Consider the following 21,420-nt stretch of genomic DNA (forward strand, 5'->3'; position numbering starts at 1 on the left):
GGTAAGAATTTCTTAATATTTTAAAATGTTATATTGACAATTTTGTGCTTTACAATAACACAATGGCACAATGCTAGTAAATATTGAAGTTACTAATTTAAAATACCTAAACGTAAGTGAAAACTCCTTCGTTTAATATCTTCGTTTTAAACATCAAATCTTCATATTATATTATTCACCGCTATACATTTTGTTTTGGGGTGGTTTTGTTTGTCACAGTTAAGTCTGCGAATTATTGTTGTTCACATAGAAAAACACGCGTAACGTTGAAAACACGACGATTTAATTTTGAGTGTTTGATTACGACGTTTTAAAAACGTGTAATATAATATAAAACAAATTATTATTAGTAAAATGTACTAAATATTATAATATTATTAATACTGTAGCCGCGTGTATGTCTGCTGTACTGTAATGTGATACACAAAATTACAATAAAAGGCCGTGTGCGGTAGCTCACACGTATATATTGACAGTTTTGTTCAATTAACAAACAAAAAATGGGGAAAGTAGGTAACCATTGAGTACCACTCTGCTATACAGTTTTAGGTATTGAGTTTACCTCGACATTGAGTTATTTTAATAGAGTACCTAATGGATAGTACTATCAGTGTATAACGTATGTATTGAATTTGAATTCAATAGCATACGAAAAACGATTGAGCGAGACCGTCTGTAATAATATTGTAGAGTTTAGACAGCCGTCAGTATAATTTTATAATATTATATTATGGGAAAATAATATGTTTTTTCAATTAAGCAATTAAAATAGGTCAGACCAGCAAAGCAAATAACTATAATGACTCAGTGCACCGTCCGTTTTGTGCCGCAAGTGCAGGTTGAAATAATACATGCGGTGACTGCACAATTTTATCATATAATATTATTTATGCCATTTTTGCGATGCCGCAGTTTATTACTGCATGATGGGTACCTATTAGATTTATTTATATTTTAATCAATTGGAACTTAATTATTTTTTAAATAAGGTTAAAACATCAATTTAATATTATAATAAGTAATTTATCAAAGAATCCTCATTAGTCATTACTCATTAGTCAATTACCTATTTCAAAAACTGTTAACGTTTATGAAAATATTCTCCTTTTGAAAAAAATTCTAGATACGCTACTGTGTCAGAGAGCAATATAATTTACGCCTGTATTATTATCCGGTTGGTCCCCCACGACGCATCGGCAACCCAGGACTACCCCTTATATATATCTCGAGTAGGCAACTTAATGTGCATAACAAATATGACTAATGATGACGAGAGGTGAAATGAAATGAAACTTTAGATGGTACAGTTTAGTTAGAGGGAAGGGAAGTCTTTGATCGAATCAGTCTGTTGCAATGATTACGGACCGCACATAAGTCAGACCAAATTTTTTATTGCTAAATTTGTTGACGACCTTTGTAGACGGCCTCTCACATAACTTACGAAGTTGTTGGAGACTTCCGCGTTGGCATCCTCATGGCAGTGACGTTAACCACGACAACAGTGACACACGGCAGCCGATAGAAGTAGATTTTGTCGATATATAATCTAATCGGTGTCTAAGCCCAATCCAGTATGACGATAATGTAGTAATTAATAATAAAAAAAGGTGGGTAAGTGGATGTCGCTCTGCTGTACAGTAGGTTACAAGTGGGTCACTGTATAATGGATAGTATTAAATTTGAATTCAATGATATAATATTACTGTATAAGAAAAGCGATTCTGAGCGGAGACGGTTTGTCAGTATAGGTATTAGACATAGGTACCTATTATAGGTATACTTATCTATAGTATTAAAAAAAATTGACCTATAATAGGTATTAATAATAAATTCCAAATTAATCATATCACAATATCCATCAAGTAACGCGTTATACATCAACAAAAAACCGTGGTACTATCATAGATATATAATAGTATACTTTAGAAGTTTCAAGTAGCCACAAATAATATTATACAATCATTACAATCACAACAAAATAACTAAAATAGTTATTCCAGATTTTTTAATATGTAATTTCGTCCAAATTTGAAATTAAAATTACTATAAAAATAAACTGTGATTATGTATTTCTTAGAATTTTTGGCAACAGAATTAAATATTTACGTGGAATCTTGTTTTAAAACGCTCCTAAAAATTTAATTTGACTTTCTTGTAGACATTTTTTTTTTTGATGAAGGTAGACAATATTATGACAATATTGAGTAAACTGTGACTACGGATTTTTAATATTTTTCAAATGTCATTGTAACAATATAGTAGGAGCCTTGTATTAAATTTTCAAGTATTTTTACTTAACAAATAAAGTTTTATTGACATTCATTGAAAAAAAAACTAATTAAATTGGAAACTGAATTTGTCGGTAAACAGCTCAAAGATACTGAAGTTGAAAATCGAAGCATTATTTCGACTACTTATCGTGTACACAGTCACACAGACCATAGATACCATAGATAATTATATAATACCTATGTCTTATACCTAGACTGACATACCGTCTCCGCTCAGAATCGTTTTTCTTATACAGTGATATTATATCATTGAATTCAAATTTAATACTATTCATTATATACAGTGACCCACTTGTAACCTACTGTACAGCAAAGCGACATCCACTTACCCACCCTTTTTGAACTTTAAATGCTAATAAAAAAATAAACTGTGACCAAGGATTTTTAATATTTTTCAAATGTCATTGTAACAATATAGTAGGAGCCTTGTATTAAATTTTCAAGTATTTTTACTCAACAAATAAAGTTTTATTGACATTCATAGAAAAAAAAAACTAATTAAATTGGAAACTGAAATTGTTCGTAAACAGCTCAACACAAATCAAAATATTTTGAAAATTTTATCATGTATAGAAAATGGATATATAAACAACCAGTGAATATTTCATGTATCTACAGTCATTCGTTTTAAAGTTACACCAAAAACCAAAATCAATTTTCTCGAAAACAGATTTTGCGTAAAAATTCACGTTTTTCCTTAATTTTTCTTTTGTTTTTCACGGCGCTTTTTTGATAATTATTGGAACAATTTTACTTTTGCTCCCCCCCCCCCCCCCCCAAACTACCAACTACATTCACTTTCCTATCAGAAAAAGTACTGTTGAAGAAAATCCAAGCACGTTTACTGTCTTAAAAGGTGATGACAGACACAAAAAAAAAATAAAAAAAAAGAATAAAAAAAAAACACACATCATTGTAAAATCAATACATTCATCGTTCCACTCAGAATCTAAAAAATATAAAGTTATACTAATATAGGTAAGTTTAGTTATTTTAAAATAATTAAGCTAAGCTAAGTTAAAAGTATTTTAGCTCGTATTTTTTTTTCTTTAACTCGTTAAGTTAAAAGTAAACTTTGAAAAAAAAAATTAACTTAACTTAGTGTCAAGTTAAAATTTGCTAATTTATAAAAATAAAAAATTCCAGAAACATAATATGGTTTATTAGATAGTTTTTCTTTGTGCTCGAATCATTAGGCGGTTTTAACCTGAACAGAGTATTGTATGAAGTTAAATTATATGTTACAAATAATTCAAATAAGTACTAATATTTTACATTCTATTTTTGGCACATTTAAAAGTTTTCTAGAAAAATGTTCAATAAGACAATATTTACCTTCCATCTCCTAATAGATGCCTAAAATGTTAACCATTTACTACTTTTATATTATTAGTATGAATAAGAATCATATTATTTACCATTTAGAAAAACTACACTTTATCTATTTTCTATCTATTTTATTCCAAGATATTAACTGTATAAATATTACACTTTTTTAGAAAATAATAAGTAGTTTTAAACTTTTAATAGGTAAAATTAAATATTGGAATGGGCGTGACATTTTTTAAAAATGTTTTTTATTTCAGCTTTATGAATTCAGACATTGATAACAACGAGAATGTCGACCTTTGGTCAATGGGAAAATGTATATTTTGTAAAGGAAATATAGAAGAAGATTCAAAAATCCTAAAATGTCTTCATATTATTTGTAAAGACTGCACTAAGAGAGAAAGTACTGATTCAGGTAATTTTAACTTAATGTTTTATTTATTTATTTTTTGTTTCATTCGATATTAGACATGTTTGAAAATTCATAAAATCTTAAAATGTTATGAAACCCTAGGTATATGGTGTAAATGTAAAATAGTGACTAAAGGTGAACTCTTTGATTACTCAATTATGGCACCAAGTCAATCACAGGTAAAGATATGTTGTGAAAAAAATTGTCAAGTCATAGCAAAGAAAATCTGCATGCATTGCAAAAGCATGTATTGTAAACCATGTTCAAAGGTAACTTTAAATGTCTTCTGGACATTATATATATATTTCTTTAGTTCAGAATATATTATATTTTTTTTTATTAAATAGATCCATTCAATTAAGAACGAAGATCATAAACCTGCTTTGATGATGAAATATCCATTAAAAAAAGAATTTCTTCCTTGTCCAAAATGTATGGAAGTAAGTTATAAGTATAAAAAACAAATTCAAAAGCATTGAATTCAATTGTTAAATTAATTAACAAAAATTAGATTGAAATATAAATTTAAAAAAAAAAAAAAATAAATTATAATATATTTTAAGAAATATTTTATGAATTTTTTTGTTTTACTTAATCTGTTTAAAAGTAGCTATTTGGAAATAAACATTATTATTTTGTATTAGAAATCGGTAGAAGTATTTTGTACAACATGTTCGATTATGCTTTGTGCTATTTGTCATTTAAACTTTCATCAGAAACATAATTTTAATCTTCTTTCCACAATGGCCGTTCAAACCAAGGCAGAATTGCAAACGTTACTAACTGATATAAGGTAAGCGAGTCTTACTGTATTATTATTTCTGGTTATTATTTAAGTGCATTTGCTAGGTATTGTGTTTGATTACCATAAATATGGTTCAATGTAACTAAATTTTTCATTTAAAAATATAAAAAAAAATAATTCAAAATAGGATATTTAGAGATGGGTATTTTAGTAAATAAAATGTTTGCAGTGGAAAGACTAATCAATTTTTACATATGAAATCATAATTTTTTTTATTTCGCAGCAAAGAAAAGAATCATTTAAACTTTATAAGGCAAATGTCAAATGAAAATATCACGAAATTGAAATCCGAGAAAAAGAAAATTAATGACAAAATTGATGAAAGAATTAAAATGTAAGTTATAAACAATGTTATGAACTAAAAACTATTTTCTAAAACTTATTGTCTCATTGCAGGATACACAAAGAAGCTGATAAACGCGGACTTCAACTAAAAAAATTACTTGAAACAAATTTCACAAATGCTGTTAATAATATTAATATGAATAATACGGTTATTAATGATTTTGAAAAAGAAAATGATTATTATTATAGTTTAACAAGCTCTGTTATCAATTGGGATAAAATTGTTGAATGCATTAAACTTTCAAAGTATGTTAAATTTAAGTTAAATATGTAACTAACACATACAATTATATATAATTAATCTGTTTTAGAATTATCAAGGATCAAATGGTGATTGCTAAGAGACGTACCCAAGACATGTCTAAAGAAGCAACAACTTGTATAGCTGAATTGATATACAATGATGAACAGTCTGTTAACAAAATTGTAGAATGTAAGTTGGAAGCAAACACAATTAGATATATCAACTATAACAATAAAATAATAATTTTGTTTTTAGCAATTCAAGGAATGGGAGATATTATTTCATCAAAAATTGTTAGTTTATCAGAATTTAAAACCACAGTCGACTCAAATAAAGTTCACCAAACTCTTGAAAATTATGTAAGAATTTAAAATATTACAATAATAATTTTTTTTGAAAATCTCACATTCTATTACTAATTATTAATCTGATGGTTGTCTCTATCATTTTACTATTGAAATTGTTGTGATTCTTAATATTTAAACTTTGAGGCATCTTTTTTTTAATTTTTAGTATATTTTGTTCTATTATTTTATTTAGCTAGCATGGATTTAGTATGGTAATGATTTATAACTGTAGCTATCAGGCTTACGATTACTTACTTATGGTATATAATAATAAGTTCAACATTGTATATGTGCATAACATTTAAATATTATTTTAATAAATTGTTTTTAGCAATCTCCGATTTTAAGATCCAAACTGATGATGACACAAGATGGCGTGATCAAGCTAGAAAAAGATAATCATGAAATGATGATAGATAAAGGCAAAATATTTACTATACACATTTTATATACTTATAATATTGATGTTTTTAATTTTTAACATTTTTTTTTTTTTAATTTTGTGTTATAGATTCTGAAAGTATCTTTAATGGAACTAAAGAATTAATAAACAGCACATCCTGTAATAGGTCTTATCATAATGATTGTCATATTTCTTCACTAGCTAAGGAGCTTAAACCTGAAGAGTAATTATTTTTTTAATTATATATTTATTACAATTATTGTAAATTATATATTTTTATAGTCCATCATTAAAATTTTGCCATGACATTTTAAAACATACAAGTAATTTACGTAAAAAGAATATAACAGGTAATTTTGATTCTTCTGGTCGAAAAACCATTGAACGTATATAACTAGAGTTGTATTGTCAAAATGAGGACAGTGAATACTATCGAGATTGTTTGAATAGAGAAATAGTAAGATATGCAGATATAAAAATGTTTGTAAATAAGATGAAAAGTGTTTATAGTATCCAGCATAATATTAAATTTATAATTTAAATACGAATTTCTGATCCTATATCATTGAAAAATATCAAGCAGCATTTAGAATTTGATGTATCGTAAACATCACTATTGTAGGTATTCACTAGACAAACTTATGATGATTCTAGTATTACCTTTTCAAATCTTAGATTAAAATAGAAATTTTTTATGAATTTCTAACTCATAATAATTTAAACATTTTCGCCATTTTTACGTATTTTGTCGATATTAGAACTTTAAATAATTATAAAAAAAAATAGTGACATGGATTTTTAATATTTTTAATTTTTCATTGAAGCAATATAATAGAAGCCTTCTATTAATTTTCAAGCTTTTTTACCCAACAATTAAAATTGTATTGTTATTTATAGATATAAAAAAATTTTAAATTGATAATGTCCTAAACCGTTCAAAACAAGTCAAAATATTTTGAAAATGTTAAGTGTATAGAAAATGCTACCTAATATATAAACATTCAATCAAAATTATCTATGGTCATTTGTTTTAGAGTTAAACCAAAAACCAAAACTGATTTTGCGTAAAAATTCCCGTTTTTCCTTTATTTTTTGTTTTTGTTTTTCACGGCGCTTTTGAAAATTATTTATAGAAAAAAAAATTGAAAAATTACAATGTCCGTAAACCGCTCAAAAAGAATCAAAATATTTCTAAAATTGTCTGGTGTGTAGAAAATAAAAATACAAACATTCAGTGACATTTTCATGTATCTACAGTTCTTAGTTTTTGAATTACAACAAAATAAGAAAATCGCTACATGTGAATGATCGAGTGAATATTCAATGTTGTAAGAATATGAACTTCAAACGCTCATAAAAATCTAATTTGACTTTTTGTAGACATTTTTTTTTTTTTTAATAAAGGTAGATAAAATGATAAGGAATTTTGTATTACATTTTCATATCTTAGATTTAAAAAGAACTTTTTTATGAATTTCTTTTATAAAAATTCATATACGTCTTATACCAGAACAAATTAATTTTTGCATAAACCATTATATTTGCATACCAATTATTTTCCTAAAATTATCAGAAATGTTTTCGTAAAAGTATGAACCACTTAATGAGAGACCTTGTATTCAGTTTTCAAACCTCAGCTTTACGTATTTAACATTTTATAAATTTTAAACTACAAATTAATTGTGGTTTTGTCAAAATTTGAACTTTAAATGGTTAAGTACAAAAATTATCATGACTATGTACCGTTAATATTTTTAGATAGCAATAATAAAAACATTACATTTTTAAGTTTTTTTACCGAATGAATAATTTTTTATTGATATTTTTAGAAAAAATAATGAAAATGAATCAAATACAATCCAAGCGAAGTCTAACAAAGGTTACCAAACAATTTTAACAAATTTTTATTTATTTTCCCGATTATTTTAAAAAATACTGAGAATTTTCAATTTTGACCTCCTAAAGCCCAACTAGATCCAATTTGTTTCCAAAAACCTCCATCAAAGTTTATGATCGGAGCATTTTTTCTACTAGAAAAGTTGAGAAATTGAAGTTCTAAAATCCTCTCCTAAATGTCTAAAATTATTAGACTGTAACAAATAAAAATAAAATTGTAGGAAATTAATTTTCAAGCCCCCCTACCCAAAAAGACGTGTTTCTTTATTTTTATCATGCAATTTTTTTACAACAATTTCAAAATCAACTTTATTTTTTCAAATGGTAATCACTATATTTTTCAATGGATTCTAGTAAAGCTTTTTTTTCTGAAAATTTTGATAATCAAATCATCAATTTTGGTTCGCTAGTTTATTAACTATGGTCCTCTAAAGATTAGTATATTAATAAGCATTAAGAGGACGTGATACAAAATGTGATATAAAATGTACAGACAATTAACAATTTTAAAATACTCATAGCTCGCTTTAAAATTAAAATATAATAAAAAGCTCATGAAGTTATCTAGATAATATTCTTACCTTTAGATTTCAGAAGAGGTCAACTTACTCTAATTTTTAAACTAACGATGCTACACGTGTTCTGCTTCGCATACAATTAGCCATGTTATGCACTTGTAAGACAGAGACAACACATGCGGGTATTACGTCCTCTTAATAATTTTAATTAAAATAATTTATATAAGTTTAATTTACAAGGGTAAATTATTTTTTCTTTTAACAACCTTTTAATACACATAAATTGTTTAATTGGTAATCTAATGACACCCTCGAAATTAAAATAACATAAATACAATTTTTGACAAACATAGTTCATAATTTTTATCTTAACATAAAATCATATAAATCAGTATTATTGTTTTAATTTATTATTATAATCATAATTAATTACTTAATTATTAATGTAATAATGGTAAATTGCTTTACACTTATGGTTTAAATTTAAAGTTTATACCACTACAAAAAGAGGACATTGCACTTTTTTCATTACACAGTTTTTTTGACCCCCATACATAGAGATCTTACTATCTAAGACATATTATAATGTCAACAATTGAATACCATTTAACAATTTACCATTACTACCTTAGCCACATAGTAAAAAATCCAAATTTATCATATTGTAAGAGAAGTAACTGTAATGAAAAAAATATAAAGTAATCAATTATGATTATAATAATAAATTAAAATAATAATGATTTTTATGATTTTATGTTAAAATAAAAATAATAAACTATGTTTGCCAATAATTTTAAATTATGTAATTTTTTTATTTTTTTTTTTGAGCGTGTCATTAGATTACTGATTCAATTATTTAAGTGTATCAAAAGGTAGTTATAAGAAAAAATTATTTACTCTTGTAAATTAAACCTATACCAATTATTTCAATTAAAAGTATTAATGCATATTTTACTAATCTTTAGAGGACCATAGTTAATAAACTAGCGAACCAAAATTGATGATTTGATTATCAAAGTTTTCAGAAAAAAAAGCTTTACTAGAATCCATTGCAAAATATAGGTGATTACCATTTGAAAAAATAAAGCTGATTTTGTTATTGGTACATCTGCGTGTTTGAAAATTTTGAAATTATTATAAAAAAATTGCCTGTTAAAAATAAAGAAACACTTCTTTTCTCGTTTTAACAAAATTCCATATCATCGATCCATAATCGTTAAAAAACCCTGCGTGCAGTAACCTATGGTACACTTTGTATATTTAGAATGTGTATCATATATTATTCATATATTATTATACAATATAATCGTGATAAAATTATCGATGGTTGGTAATTACACAAATATTTTGAAAATTTTATCAAGTAAAGAAGTTGATAAAATAAACTTATAGTGTACCTAAATTTCAAGCGGTTCTTCATTTTTGTATCTACGGTAATTTGTCTTAAAATTACACCAAAAATCAAAATTGAATTCGTCAAAAAACCGATTTAGCGTAAAAATTCCCGTCCTAAATTGTTTTTGTTTTTCCCAGTGCTTTTGAAAACTACTGGGAATTTTGATCTCCCCAATGTACCAACGAGATTCATTTTCCCAACAAAAAAGATACTGAACTTAAAAATCGGAATATTATTTTGATTACTTATCGTGTACACGGACAAAAATAAACACATCATTGTAAAATCAATACATTCATCGCTCCATTCAGAATCATAAAGAAAAATATAAAAACAAAATAGTAATAATTGTTGGGCCGTCTTTATTATTTTTTTTTTAAATTGCTCATAAATATGTTTACTTTGAATATTATGGAGATACAGTTACAAAACATTACAAAATGCTTATAAGTTATACATACCTTATCTAAAATCTTAGGATTTTTACGTAATAAAATAGTTTAGTTTCATTAGCGAACTTCAGTTTCTGTGTGTTTTCTTGGGCCGTCTTGTATTTTTGAAGTGTTACACATATTTCTAATATGATATTATCAAATATTATGATAATTGTAATTTCTTAAAGTTAGTAGTTCAATCCAATTCAAATTTTTTTTTTAAATTATATAATAGGTGCAGTAATATTAACTAAATGTATGAAAATTTAATTATTCAAATTAGGAGTTTTGAACTTGGGAGGTTTTTAATTACATATAAGATTTTTAACAAGAAAAAATTGGTATGCATAGACTATGACGTGTCTGATACGGGTAGTTGCGTTTCACTGGTATATTCTACATGTAACTTCTTACACGTTAAATTTTGAACAGATATGTGTTGATAATTGATATACTCCAGTTTTTTTTCCTTGATAATCTTTAATTATATATATTATCTACTATATTATATTTTAATTTAAATATATTTTTGTAGTATTTATAATATAGATACAATGAATCAACAGCAGCAACAACCACCGCAGCAGCAGCAGGAGCCACAACAGCTGCAGCAACAACAACCATCATCACAACCACAGATGAATGATGACCAAAAAAAATCCAATGAACAAACTGATGAAGATGTGTGTCAGTCAAATAAAGGATTTGTTGTTAGGATGCGTGGCCTATCATGGTCAGCTACAACCGATGCTATAATTAAATTTTTAAGCACATCGGGTATGTTTAGAGCAAACTATAATAATTATTTCACTCAAATTCAAGTACACCGAGCAGCAAAAAAAAAACAGTTGAATTTTTATATCCATCCCCTACTACTGGTTACTGAAATAGTTTTTATACTGTTGTGATCGACTACTGTGTTAGTCCACAATGATAATTAGTAATTACCTATATAATTAATGAACATTCACAATTCTGAGGTATGATAATGTACAAAACATTGTTCAAACTGGTGTATTATTATTCTGAACAGAATCTATATATTAGATTTGTCATTCATTTAAAGCTTTTATTTTTTATTTTTAAATTAAATATATAAGAAACAATACAGCATTCAGCGTTTGATTTGAGATAATATTATGGGGTATAACTAAATGTAAAAAAATAAATGTGTATATGTCAATATTTAAATGTCTTATTGGTTAAGATATAATTAGAAAGGAGTATGCTTTAATATTTTTTTAGCCTGTCGTTTAGTACACATAATTGCTATATTATGAGCATTGCACTCACATATTACTTTATTATTATTATTATTATTATTATTATTCATTTCTTAATCAAGTTAGAACAAAAAATCGTACACAGAAATATATATATTTTTACTCTTTATGATATATTTTTAATGTACTAGTAATAATAGTTTATCTAACAAAAAATAAATAAATGACATTTTATTAACTTTTTAAAGTTTAGTATGTTTCATTACGGCAGGATACCTGGATAAACATATAATAACTTATTCAGGAACAACAAATAGCGCTATCATTTATTTTTGTAAATATTTGTATATCATTTGAAGATATCTTTAGTACCAGATGAATTCGATAACATTTATACGAATGATGCTTAAAATGTTATTTAACTTACCTACTGAATACTCTAAAACACATTCATGAAATCGTTTTGGCTATCCTTTAGTTATAGTTTTTATAAGTTTGTTTAATTTTTTAAATATTATACATTTTTAGTGATATTTGGTGTCATAATATTATGTTAAATACTAAGCAAAAGTAGAGGATTTGTTAGCAAATTTATGATTTTAATTATTTCTAACTCATTTAATTTATATTTTTACCCCTTGATTATTTGTCATTAAGTTTGATTTTAGTGTATTTATTAGATTATATTACAAATTTGGAGGTGTGTAGTTAACTAGATGCACCACAAAACTTCAACAAGCATACCAACGCCTCTCAATGCTATTTCCAATACTTAAGTTAATAAAAAATCAATCACACATAATAAATGCTCGATATTAAAAGGCTGTCAACGCACTATTTGTTTTCTCTGTCTGGATCGCACGCAACATAGACAAAATGCATTTACGCAAAATCATTTTTTCCATGTGTTTATGTAATCTTAGAGTAAAGTCACCCATAACAATAAAGATAGAGAATAATACTTTTGAGGGAATGACATATCGATTTGTCTAAATATTGTCTCAAAACAATTTAAACACCATTTAAATTTACAACATTTTTTTTATATATTTTGAAAGTCGAATTCAAAGTCAAATAATAATAAAATATAAAATTGATATGACATTCCCTCAAAAATATTATTCTCTATCTTTTTTGTAATAGGTGACTTTACTCTAAGATTACTTAAACGCATAGAAAAAATGATTTTGCGTAAATGCGTTTTGCTTATGTTGCGCGTGGGCCAGAGAGATAAAACTAATAATGCGCTGACATCCTCTTAATATACAAGCAACTACTATGCCCTTTACTAACTTACGCTTGCCCTATCAGATGTAACTACTCAGCCACACACATAAAAAAAATTCAAATTTTCCAAAATAGGAATTGTAACAAACGTACGATACGTTTTATTCGAAATGATAATCTACATAAAGACCTTAAAATTATGAAAATTCCAGTGGTCGGGAGGAGTGTGTTAATTGTAGCGACGCTACTTTAGCTGTAGTGATTAACATATCGTCGCCACAATATATACAATGTAGCGAAATACTATAGCGCGCTAGAAATTTACGGTTAGCGTAGCAAAAATGTTCATTATTTTATCGCTACTTCTAACCTATTTCATGATAAATAAAATATTATGATGTATGTTTATTTATTTAATTAAGATGACTAGATGAGTGTATTTTTGAATTTTTGGGGTTTAACCCGTAGGTACCGCACTAATCAGTAATCATAGATTATAGATAAGACTATAATCATAAGAACATTATTACAATGTTATATTTTATATTATTGAATACAGAACCATAAATAATAATTAATATATTAGTATTTTATCATCACTATTTTTATTTTCAACATTCGGCGTTTTCTATGTTTCTTTTAAGTATAAAATGTTATATGTAAAAAAACAGTATTTTAGATTGTATGTATCATTGAATTCAGATTTAACACTTCCATCAAAATGACCTACACAACGACAAGGTTCACTTGACACTTACACTATACAGCGGAGCGTAAGGTGTTCTAGATCCATACTTGCCATCAACTTTTTTAAAAAAAAGGTTTAGCAAATCAAAATTCTTTGTAATCACTAATCCCCTTGCTGTATGAAATCCTTTCTCCTAGTGACCGAATGTCTAATCAGCACAAACTGCTAATTGGCAATTTTCAATAAAACATTTATCGGTTTTGAGTTTTGTTACAAAAATACATGGGATACATTGAATAAACCTGCCTTCCGAAATTATAAGAAAATAGTGGTAGGCATTAACAAATAATGACCAAGTACTCAAGTGAATATCTAAATAAATCAAAAAAAAATGTTTAAAAAATATGTAGCAAAAAAGTAGCGAGCTACATTTAAACAATAGCGTTAGGATTAACGCACTACATTAAATAAAAAGTAGTTTTAGCAATAGTGAGCTACTTTTTGGGGGGGAGTAGCAGTAACGTTAACGTGTTACAAAAAAACAGTAGCGTCCCGACCACTGGAAAATTCAAGACCATATAAGAACCCTTGTAGCAAATTTCCATATTTCACTTTTTATAAATCAACAGGCTCATTACACTTCAATTAACACATACATCCATCACCTCAAAGACGTCTCAAACGCGGTCGCCCACACAATCTTATTATCTAATTAATTATTATAAAGCTTATTATAAATTATAACTCTAATTATATTCTTAACCTTACACCCTAAACTATACATTAATGTTAACTAATCTTCATTAGGTATAGGTATTACTACTATTGTTATTATTATTAAATTACTATAATGTTAAAATTGTCAAATACAAAAACTCTGTAAATATCTGTAGATATAGATAGCTTGCATAAGCTAGGAACATCTTATTATTAAATATAAATAAATGAATAAATAAAAAAATTTAAAATAAATAAATTCAATAAACATACAATTGATTGACAAAAAAAAAAAAACTAGATGTAGTTTTATATTTAAAATAAATTAAATGTAATTTGTTTTATATATTATGTAGGTGAAGCAAAGGTTAAAGATGGTGCTTCAAGAGTACATTTTACTATGACTACAGAAGGAAGACCTAATGGTCAAGCTTATGTAGACATGGAATCCGAAGAAAATCTTAAGGCTGCTCTTAAGCAAGATGGAGAATATATGAGAGATCGTTACATTAATGGTTATACTCAAATTATATTTAATAATGTATTAGTAATTAGTTTTAATGACTTATTTGCTTTCAAAATGTGGCTTTTACTTAAATTCTTAATTCCTTAAACTAATAAAAATCAGTTGTAAAAAGAATAACTTTCTTATTCCACTCGTAATCTACAATAGTCTATAATCATTTAAATATAAATGTTAATAGTAAGTTATACGAGTGTACTTTAATACTTAATCATTTGCATGTATTTTTTTCTTAGTATTTCCATCAAATCGTTCAGAAATGGAACAGGATATTAAAGAAAATGGTTCAAAACTTGACAGTGATAATTGTGTTCACATAAGAGGTCTTCCCTTTGATTTTACTAAGGATGACATTGTAGAATTCTTCCAAGGTATACTTTTCCATTTAATTTATATATATATTGATTGAATTTTATTTTTTTATTTCTCTTGTTAATTTTTGGGTTACTTATAAATTTGCTTTGTATTGGTAATTCAATAAGATTTATTTTTAATTAGTTTTGTGATATTTTTTTTAAAATCTAATAGCAATTTTACTAAGTAAAGCTTATATTTTTTTTAATTTAAAATTTTGTTGAGTGTTACACTATATAATTTTTCTTTGTACAGACTTAACCGCTCTACTGCGATCCACTAAACATAAAATGATGATAACTAGTAAGTTATTTGTCCACAGAAAACATTAATTGTTGACTGTTTAAAAATTAATTTGTATAGGGTGTATTTATATATTGAGCAGGATATTTAAAAATGGAGTTAAAAAGTAATAACTAGTAATTTTACCAAAATGTAAATTTAAGGACAACAAAAAATATGTAGATAAATTGTTTTAGTTTTTCAATATTACAAGTTTAAATCAATAAAAGTTAAAATGATCTTAATGAATTGCCTTTTGTTAATTGAACTTTTTGTGTTATTGATTGTGCTAATGATTGGGTTATCCATGATTGTTTGTATTGTGGGAAACAGGGTTAGAGATGATACCAAATGGTATAACCATATCTAACAGCTCCGCAGGGCGGATAGGAGCGTTTGTACAATTTGTAAACAGAGAGAATGTAGAGAAAGCTCTGAAGAAACACATGAAGAAAATAAGACAAAGGTGAGCAATGGGAGGGTAATATAATCTAATATTATAATATAATATAATATAATGTAATATAATCACACTCAGTTAATCAAAGGGTGGCCGAGAGGGTAATCCTTCGCTCCTCCTTATTTGTGGTTTGTTTTTTATTTTATTTTTGATTATTTCTACCATAGTAAAAATTTACTTTATGTTAAAGTTACTTTTAGGTATCAATTGCATTAAGATCATAATACTTCATAAAATACTCATTTTTTTACGATTCTTTAGATATATTGAGGTATTCCGCAGTAGTTTAACAGAAATTAACAATCAAGCACTGCAAAGAAGACCAAGACAAACTCCATATGACCGAATGGATCGTTTTGCTAGTAGTGGTGGTGGCAGTGCTGGCAGAGGACGGTACTGTGATATGTCCATGAGAACTGGACGTGATATGAAGCCATTTGGCAGTGGTAGAAATATGGGTGAACCAAGAGGCGGTGACAGAGGCCGAGGCAGAGGCAGCATCAGTGGTTTTGGCAGTCGAAATTCTTTTTGGGATTGAAAACATTTTCCCGGCGTAATAATAACTCTGGTCCTCCTAATTCATTTTTTTCAAATAATATAGGCGGAGGGTGATATACAAGACCTTTTGGACCAATATAATTATGTCAGGACCTAGACCAAAATTTAACCCCTTTTAAAATTAATGATAAATAAAATAAATTGTTTGACTTTAAACTTTAAAGTATTATCATAATATGTTTGCAGCAGATCGATAGATCGATGTTTTTTTTTATTTCTTAAACTAATAAAAGTAATTATGATTATGCTCTTTCAATCTAAGTACTAAATATGTTAGTTTTACCATTCAAGTGTTATTTCATTTTGACTACCTAATTTATGGTGTGCTCACATAGAATAATTTTGTAATATCATTTTTTTAGAAAAATATGAGAATACGCTTATTTTTCACAAAATGTTAGGGCATATGATGTTATATTATAATTTTCCTATCATCTTAATATAAGATAATTTTATGTTGTGAAATATTTAATTGCATTTTAATGTTAATAAAAACAACCCTTTTTTTATACATTGAAACTTGTGTTTTGCATAACTACTATTTTTTAATGTATTAAGGAAACAATTTTATATTAAACTAGCCAACCTGTCACAGCTTCGCCCGTGATTGGTTGTTTATTTTGCCTTCAGACGACGTTATGTATAATTTTTTATTCAAATTTTATGGCTTAATGTGATCGACAAGTAAATATAAATAATGTTTATGGTAACAATTTTTTGAGGGCACTCACTGATTTATATTGGTTGACGCGTCTTTCAGTGTCACATTATGTAGTTGTGGGCAGAATTGAGCAAAATGTTATCTAGATAATTATTCGGATAAAAAACTTAATTTATTAATACGTTATTATTGTACCTATAGTAAATAGTCCAGTTTCAGCTTTTTTTTACTAATATTTATGATTGTTGTAATTGTTACGAAATATTATCATTAAATTGTATTCATATTATAATATTATAAAATTATTATTAAAATATGATTTAAAAAAAAAATATATATATATATAATTCTTTACTTTCTTCTATAGATCTATATTTGTTTTATTTATAATATTTTTGCATTTTTACGAATAAAATAAAATACGGTCGCGTAATTTAAAATACAATGTCAACTATTGTTTATAATATGTGCTTATTTTAAATTACCAACCATACATTAGGTATGGTACATTATAAACCATTATTCGAATAATTGTGTTTGACGTTTAGTCGAATAATATTTCTTATTCTAATAATCATTTAAATAAAATTTTCATGTTACTATTTTATTTAATAGTTTTAAGTAGGTACACTACGAAATATATATATTACACACTCACATACTCATAACATACGTAGCTCATTTGCTCGAAAATATATATATAAATCTTTGCTCGAAAATCCCGTCCACTGCTGATCGAGTAAAAAGATAACCGGGCTCGCGTCTTATATTATTAGTCGCTTCCGGCTCGAACGTAAGTTAATAGAAATAAAACAAAAAAAAATCGATAATTATTATCAAATGAAGGTACCTATATTTATTTTAGCTCATAAATAGAAAAAAATATTTTGAAAATGATAGCATGTAACCTACCCATAGAAAATGCTAATATAACCTTTTGATGAACATTTTAAATATTCAAAATCAATTGGGTTTGAGTTACACTTTACAAAAAAAAAAAAATTGGTGTGGTATAATATATAAAGCGTATTATATTTCAAATTTCAAGGTAATAAAACCTATAAAAAAATGTAAAGTGGGTACTATATTTAATTCGCAATTTTAATAAAAAAAAAAACCCAACGAATTAATATAAGTAATTTTAATATTACGATTTTAATCTTTATTCTTAAAATAATTCATTTTCAATCATAATATATCTAGTGGAATTACAATGGGCAGTTTCAAGTATTTTCAAAAATAAAAGGAAAAATTCAAAAATACACTGATAACAATTTCCATTGCAGTATATTATTTTATAACAGATATCGCGTCATGAAAATCAAAAGGAATAACGGAAATTTTTATGCAAAATGTTGGTTTCTAGCTCGATTTCTAGTGTAACTTACAAACGAATCACCGTAGATACATGAAAATTTCACCAGTTGTTTATATTAGCATTTGCTATAGGTACACTGTACAGTATAACATTTTCAAAATATTTTGATTTGTTTTGAACTGTTTAAGGTCATTTTCAGTTTCCAATTTTAGTTTTATTTTTTATTATTTGTTGAGTAAAAATGCTTGAAAATTAAATACGATTCTCCTACTATATTGTTACACATTACAATGGCATTTGAAAAATATTAAAAATCCTTAGTCACAGTTTTTTTTTAAGCATTTAAAGTTCAAACTACATATTATACTTATTAATATTTTATTTGTATTTAAAAACTATTATACAGCATACATTTAATTTGTTTTTTTTTTTATTAATATATTTAGTTAAGTAACTTAAGTGTCCCGTATTTTTATTTTATTTTTATGGTCACCCTAGACTAAACAGATATTGGGAGGGCACCCAGTAGTGCCCCGAAAGAAATTTACTCTTAAAAAAAAAATTAGTAGGTACCTATACAATATTTGGAGGGCATTTACTAAAATAATGGAACGTATTACACTTGAGAGTGACTGAGTATCCATCCACATACAGTATGTCCCGTGAGAATATGCCCATTAGCCACGGAGAGGAACTCTTTTTGACGGTTTATACCTAAATAAAAAAAAAATTACTAACAATCATGATATTAAAGAAAATAAAATGTTGAAAAGTCAAATTTTCACAAAAAAAAACTATAAAATGGCCATCTTCAATTGTTTCAAAATAATAAAATAAAAAATAATTTTTTTAAATATCTAGTCTTTCTATAAGTGGTGGAATGATATGATATAAATCAAAATTGATGGTTAACCATGAATTAATAACAATGAACGCATCAGTTGTATCACATATTAAATTATTTAATGTGTGGTTGAACATTCCTGTATTGGGCATTCCATTCCAGAAAAATATAAACTAGAATTTCCTTGTAAAAGTAAATATATACAATTTGACAAGCTCTGCACTATATAATGATATGACCTTCGATTGCAAGAGTGGGGGAAATTGGGCTCGAGACGGCCATCGGCGCATTCTAAATTTTAATCCAGGCCAATTAGACACAGTAAAAAATAGGGGAGCCAAAGTATACCCTGCTCCTCCTCCTTTTCATATTTATATTCTGTATTAATAAATTATCATATCATATCGTATAACATCGCATCATATGTTGTTGAATTTTCTATGTAGGTAGAAATCAGGTAATCAGGTAGGTTTACATGTTACTGGCAAAAGTCGAAATCGGGCAAACAACAGGAATACCCGGAAAAAACTGCCCACAATCGTTGGGAAAAATGTCATATTTCAACTTTTGAACAGTAAGAATCATGAATGTGAATATAATTTAAGTTTTTGAAACCCGTGATGGTAAAAAGTACATTATACCTAATTGATAATTTTAAATGTAGTGAATTTGGAATAGACAATGACGAGCGCAACATTTTTTTATTCTTACCAACTAAACGTAACTGTAGCATAACATGGATACATTTACATAAAAAATTAATGAAGTTAAACTTGACACTTATATTAGGAAATATTTATGACATCGCGATCCAGGCTGTTGGAAAAAAAATAAAATTTTATAAAAAATAAGATAGCAGTAAATAAAATCAAATACGATTTTTTAATTGAGTAGATTTAGTATATAATATTTAGTAGATTTAACCTAACCTATGTAATACAAAAAATATTGAAAAATTAGTTCCAAAAAAAAAAAATTGGGAAAAGAATTATTAAAAGCCAACCTCACTGTGGTGTCTCCTGGGTAACGCTAATAGATTCTAAAAAAAAATAAAACATGTTTGCCTAAACGTATCTGTGCTCAAATGTTGTACCATTTAAAAATATGATATACCCAAACGTTGCATTCTTTTTTGGTGTCTGAAATGTGTACCTAAACGTGTTACTTATTGTTTTCCCAATGGTTCTCCCAATTTCAACGTAAATACAGATTCTTTAACGTGTTTCGGCGTTTATTTTAACAAATAATCAGTAGGTTTACAACTGCAGTTGAAAAATTACCGCATATAGGTGCTCTTTTTAATTGGTTTCTCATTGAAAATATTATTTTTTATTCTTATTTTTTTTTGCGTTTATCAGGATATAGAACGGTTGCTGATTTTTTTGGTTTTCCCCTCCTCCCCCCCCCACCCCCCACCAATCAATAAGTCCAAAATCCTGCTACGCCACTGCTCAACACACTCCATGATGACCAATAAATCTTTTTAACGCTTTAAAAATGCATTGCTATTAAAATCGCTTACAAGTCTTACGCCGTGTCCTACGTTAACGCGAAATCGCGGCAAAAAACAAAACAACTTGTATTTCGTCGCATCGCGTCGCGACGCGAAAAAGGAACAGCATGGTCAGAAGCTGACGCGATTTCGCGTTCACGTAGGACACTGCGTTACGTGGACAGCACAAGTACAAAGACACACGATGACGCAAATGTAGCCTTTAGTCACTGCCACCCTTTTTCTTAAACAGGTCTTGATGGTGATCGGACTAGCAAAATCTACGTCGCATTTTCTAAAGGCTCGTCAGGGTTAAAGGGTTCTAAGCCTTCATCAGGAAAATTGCCCATTATTATATTTACTATTGTATTTAATATTTTATAAGTTTTGAACTACAAATTAACCGTGGTTTTGACGAAATTTGAACTTTAAATGCTTATAAAACATAACCACGATGCCTATGTATCGTTAATATTTTAGCTATAATAAAAACTTACACATTACATTTTTAAGCTTTTTGACCGAATGAATAATTTTTTATTGACATTTATAGAAAAACAATTTTAAATTAATCAAATAAAATCCAAATGAGGACGTAAAAAAGTATCTAGTATCTATAGATAGGTAGGTACTAGATACATGTTTTTTTTTTT

At 26.9% G+C, this 21,420-nt stretch overlaps 1 protein-coding gene across 3 annotated transcripts in view; it reads left to right on the forward strand.

Moving 5' to 3' along the window:
• LOC100163028 overlaps positions 1–16,870 on the forward strand; it is a 21,858-nt gene extending 4,988 nt beyond the window's left edge. For all 3 annotated transcript variants that reach the window (XM_008187292.3, XM_001952220.5, XM_016806438.2), the window contains exons 4-18: positions 3,878–4,035; positions 4,135–4,301; positions 4,380–4,472; positions 4,677–4,825; positions 5,061–5,171; positions 5,234–5,428; positions 5,494–5,615; positions 5,682–5,785; positions 6,105–6,195; positions 6,285–6,399; positions 10,956–11,197; positions 14,632–14,790; positions 15,035–15,169; positions 15,768–15,900; positions 16,156–16,870. In XM_008187292.3, coding sequence (XP_008185514.1) covers positions 3,878–4,035; positions 4,135–4,301; positions 4,380–4,472; positions 4,677–4,825; positions 5,061–5,171; positions 5,234–5,428; positions 5,494–5,615; positions 5,682–5,785; positions 6,105–6,195; positions 6,285–6,399; positions 10,956–11,197; positions 14,632–14,790; positions 15,035–15,169; positions 15,768–15,900; positions 16,156–16,432 — 2,251 coding nt within the window. In that variant the 3' untranslated portion in view covers positions 16,433–16,870. The remainder of the gene's footprint in view (positions 1–3,877; positions 4,036–4,134; positions 4,302–4,379; positions 4,473–4,676; positions 4,826–5,060; positions 5,172–5,233; positions 5,429–5,493; positions 5,616–5,681; positions 5,786–6,104; positions 6,196–6,284; positions 6,400–10,955; positions 11,198–14,631; positions 14,791–15,034; positions 15,170–15,767; positions 15,901–16,155) is intronic.
• The last annotated feature ends 4,550 nt before the right edge of the window (positions 16,871–21,420 follow it).

Source organism: Acyrthosiphon pisum, chromosome X, assembly GCF_005508785.2.
Source record: "Acyrthosiphon pisum isolate AL4f chromosome X, pea_aphid_22Mar2018_4r6ur, whole genome shotgun sequence".
Classification (NCBI taxonomy): domain Eukaryota; kingdom Metazoa; phylum Arthropoda; class Insecta; order Hemiptera; family Aphididae; genus Acyrthosiphon; species Acyrthosiphon pisum.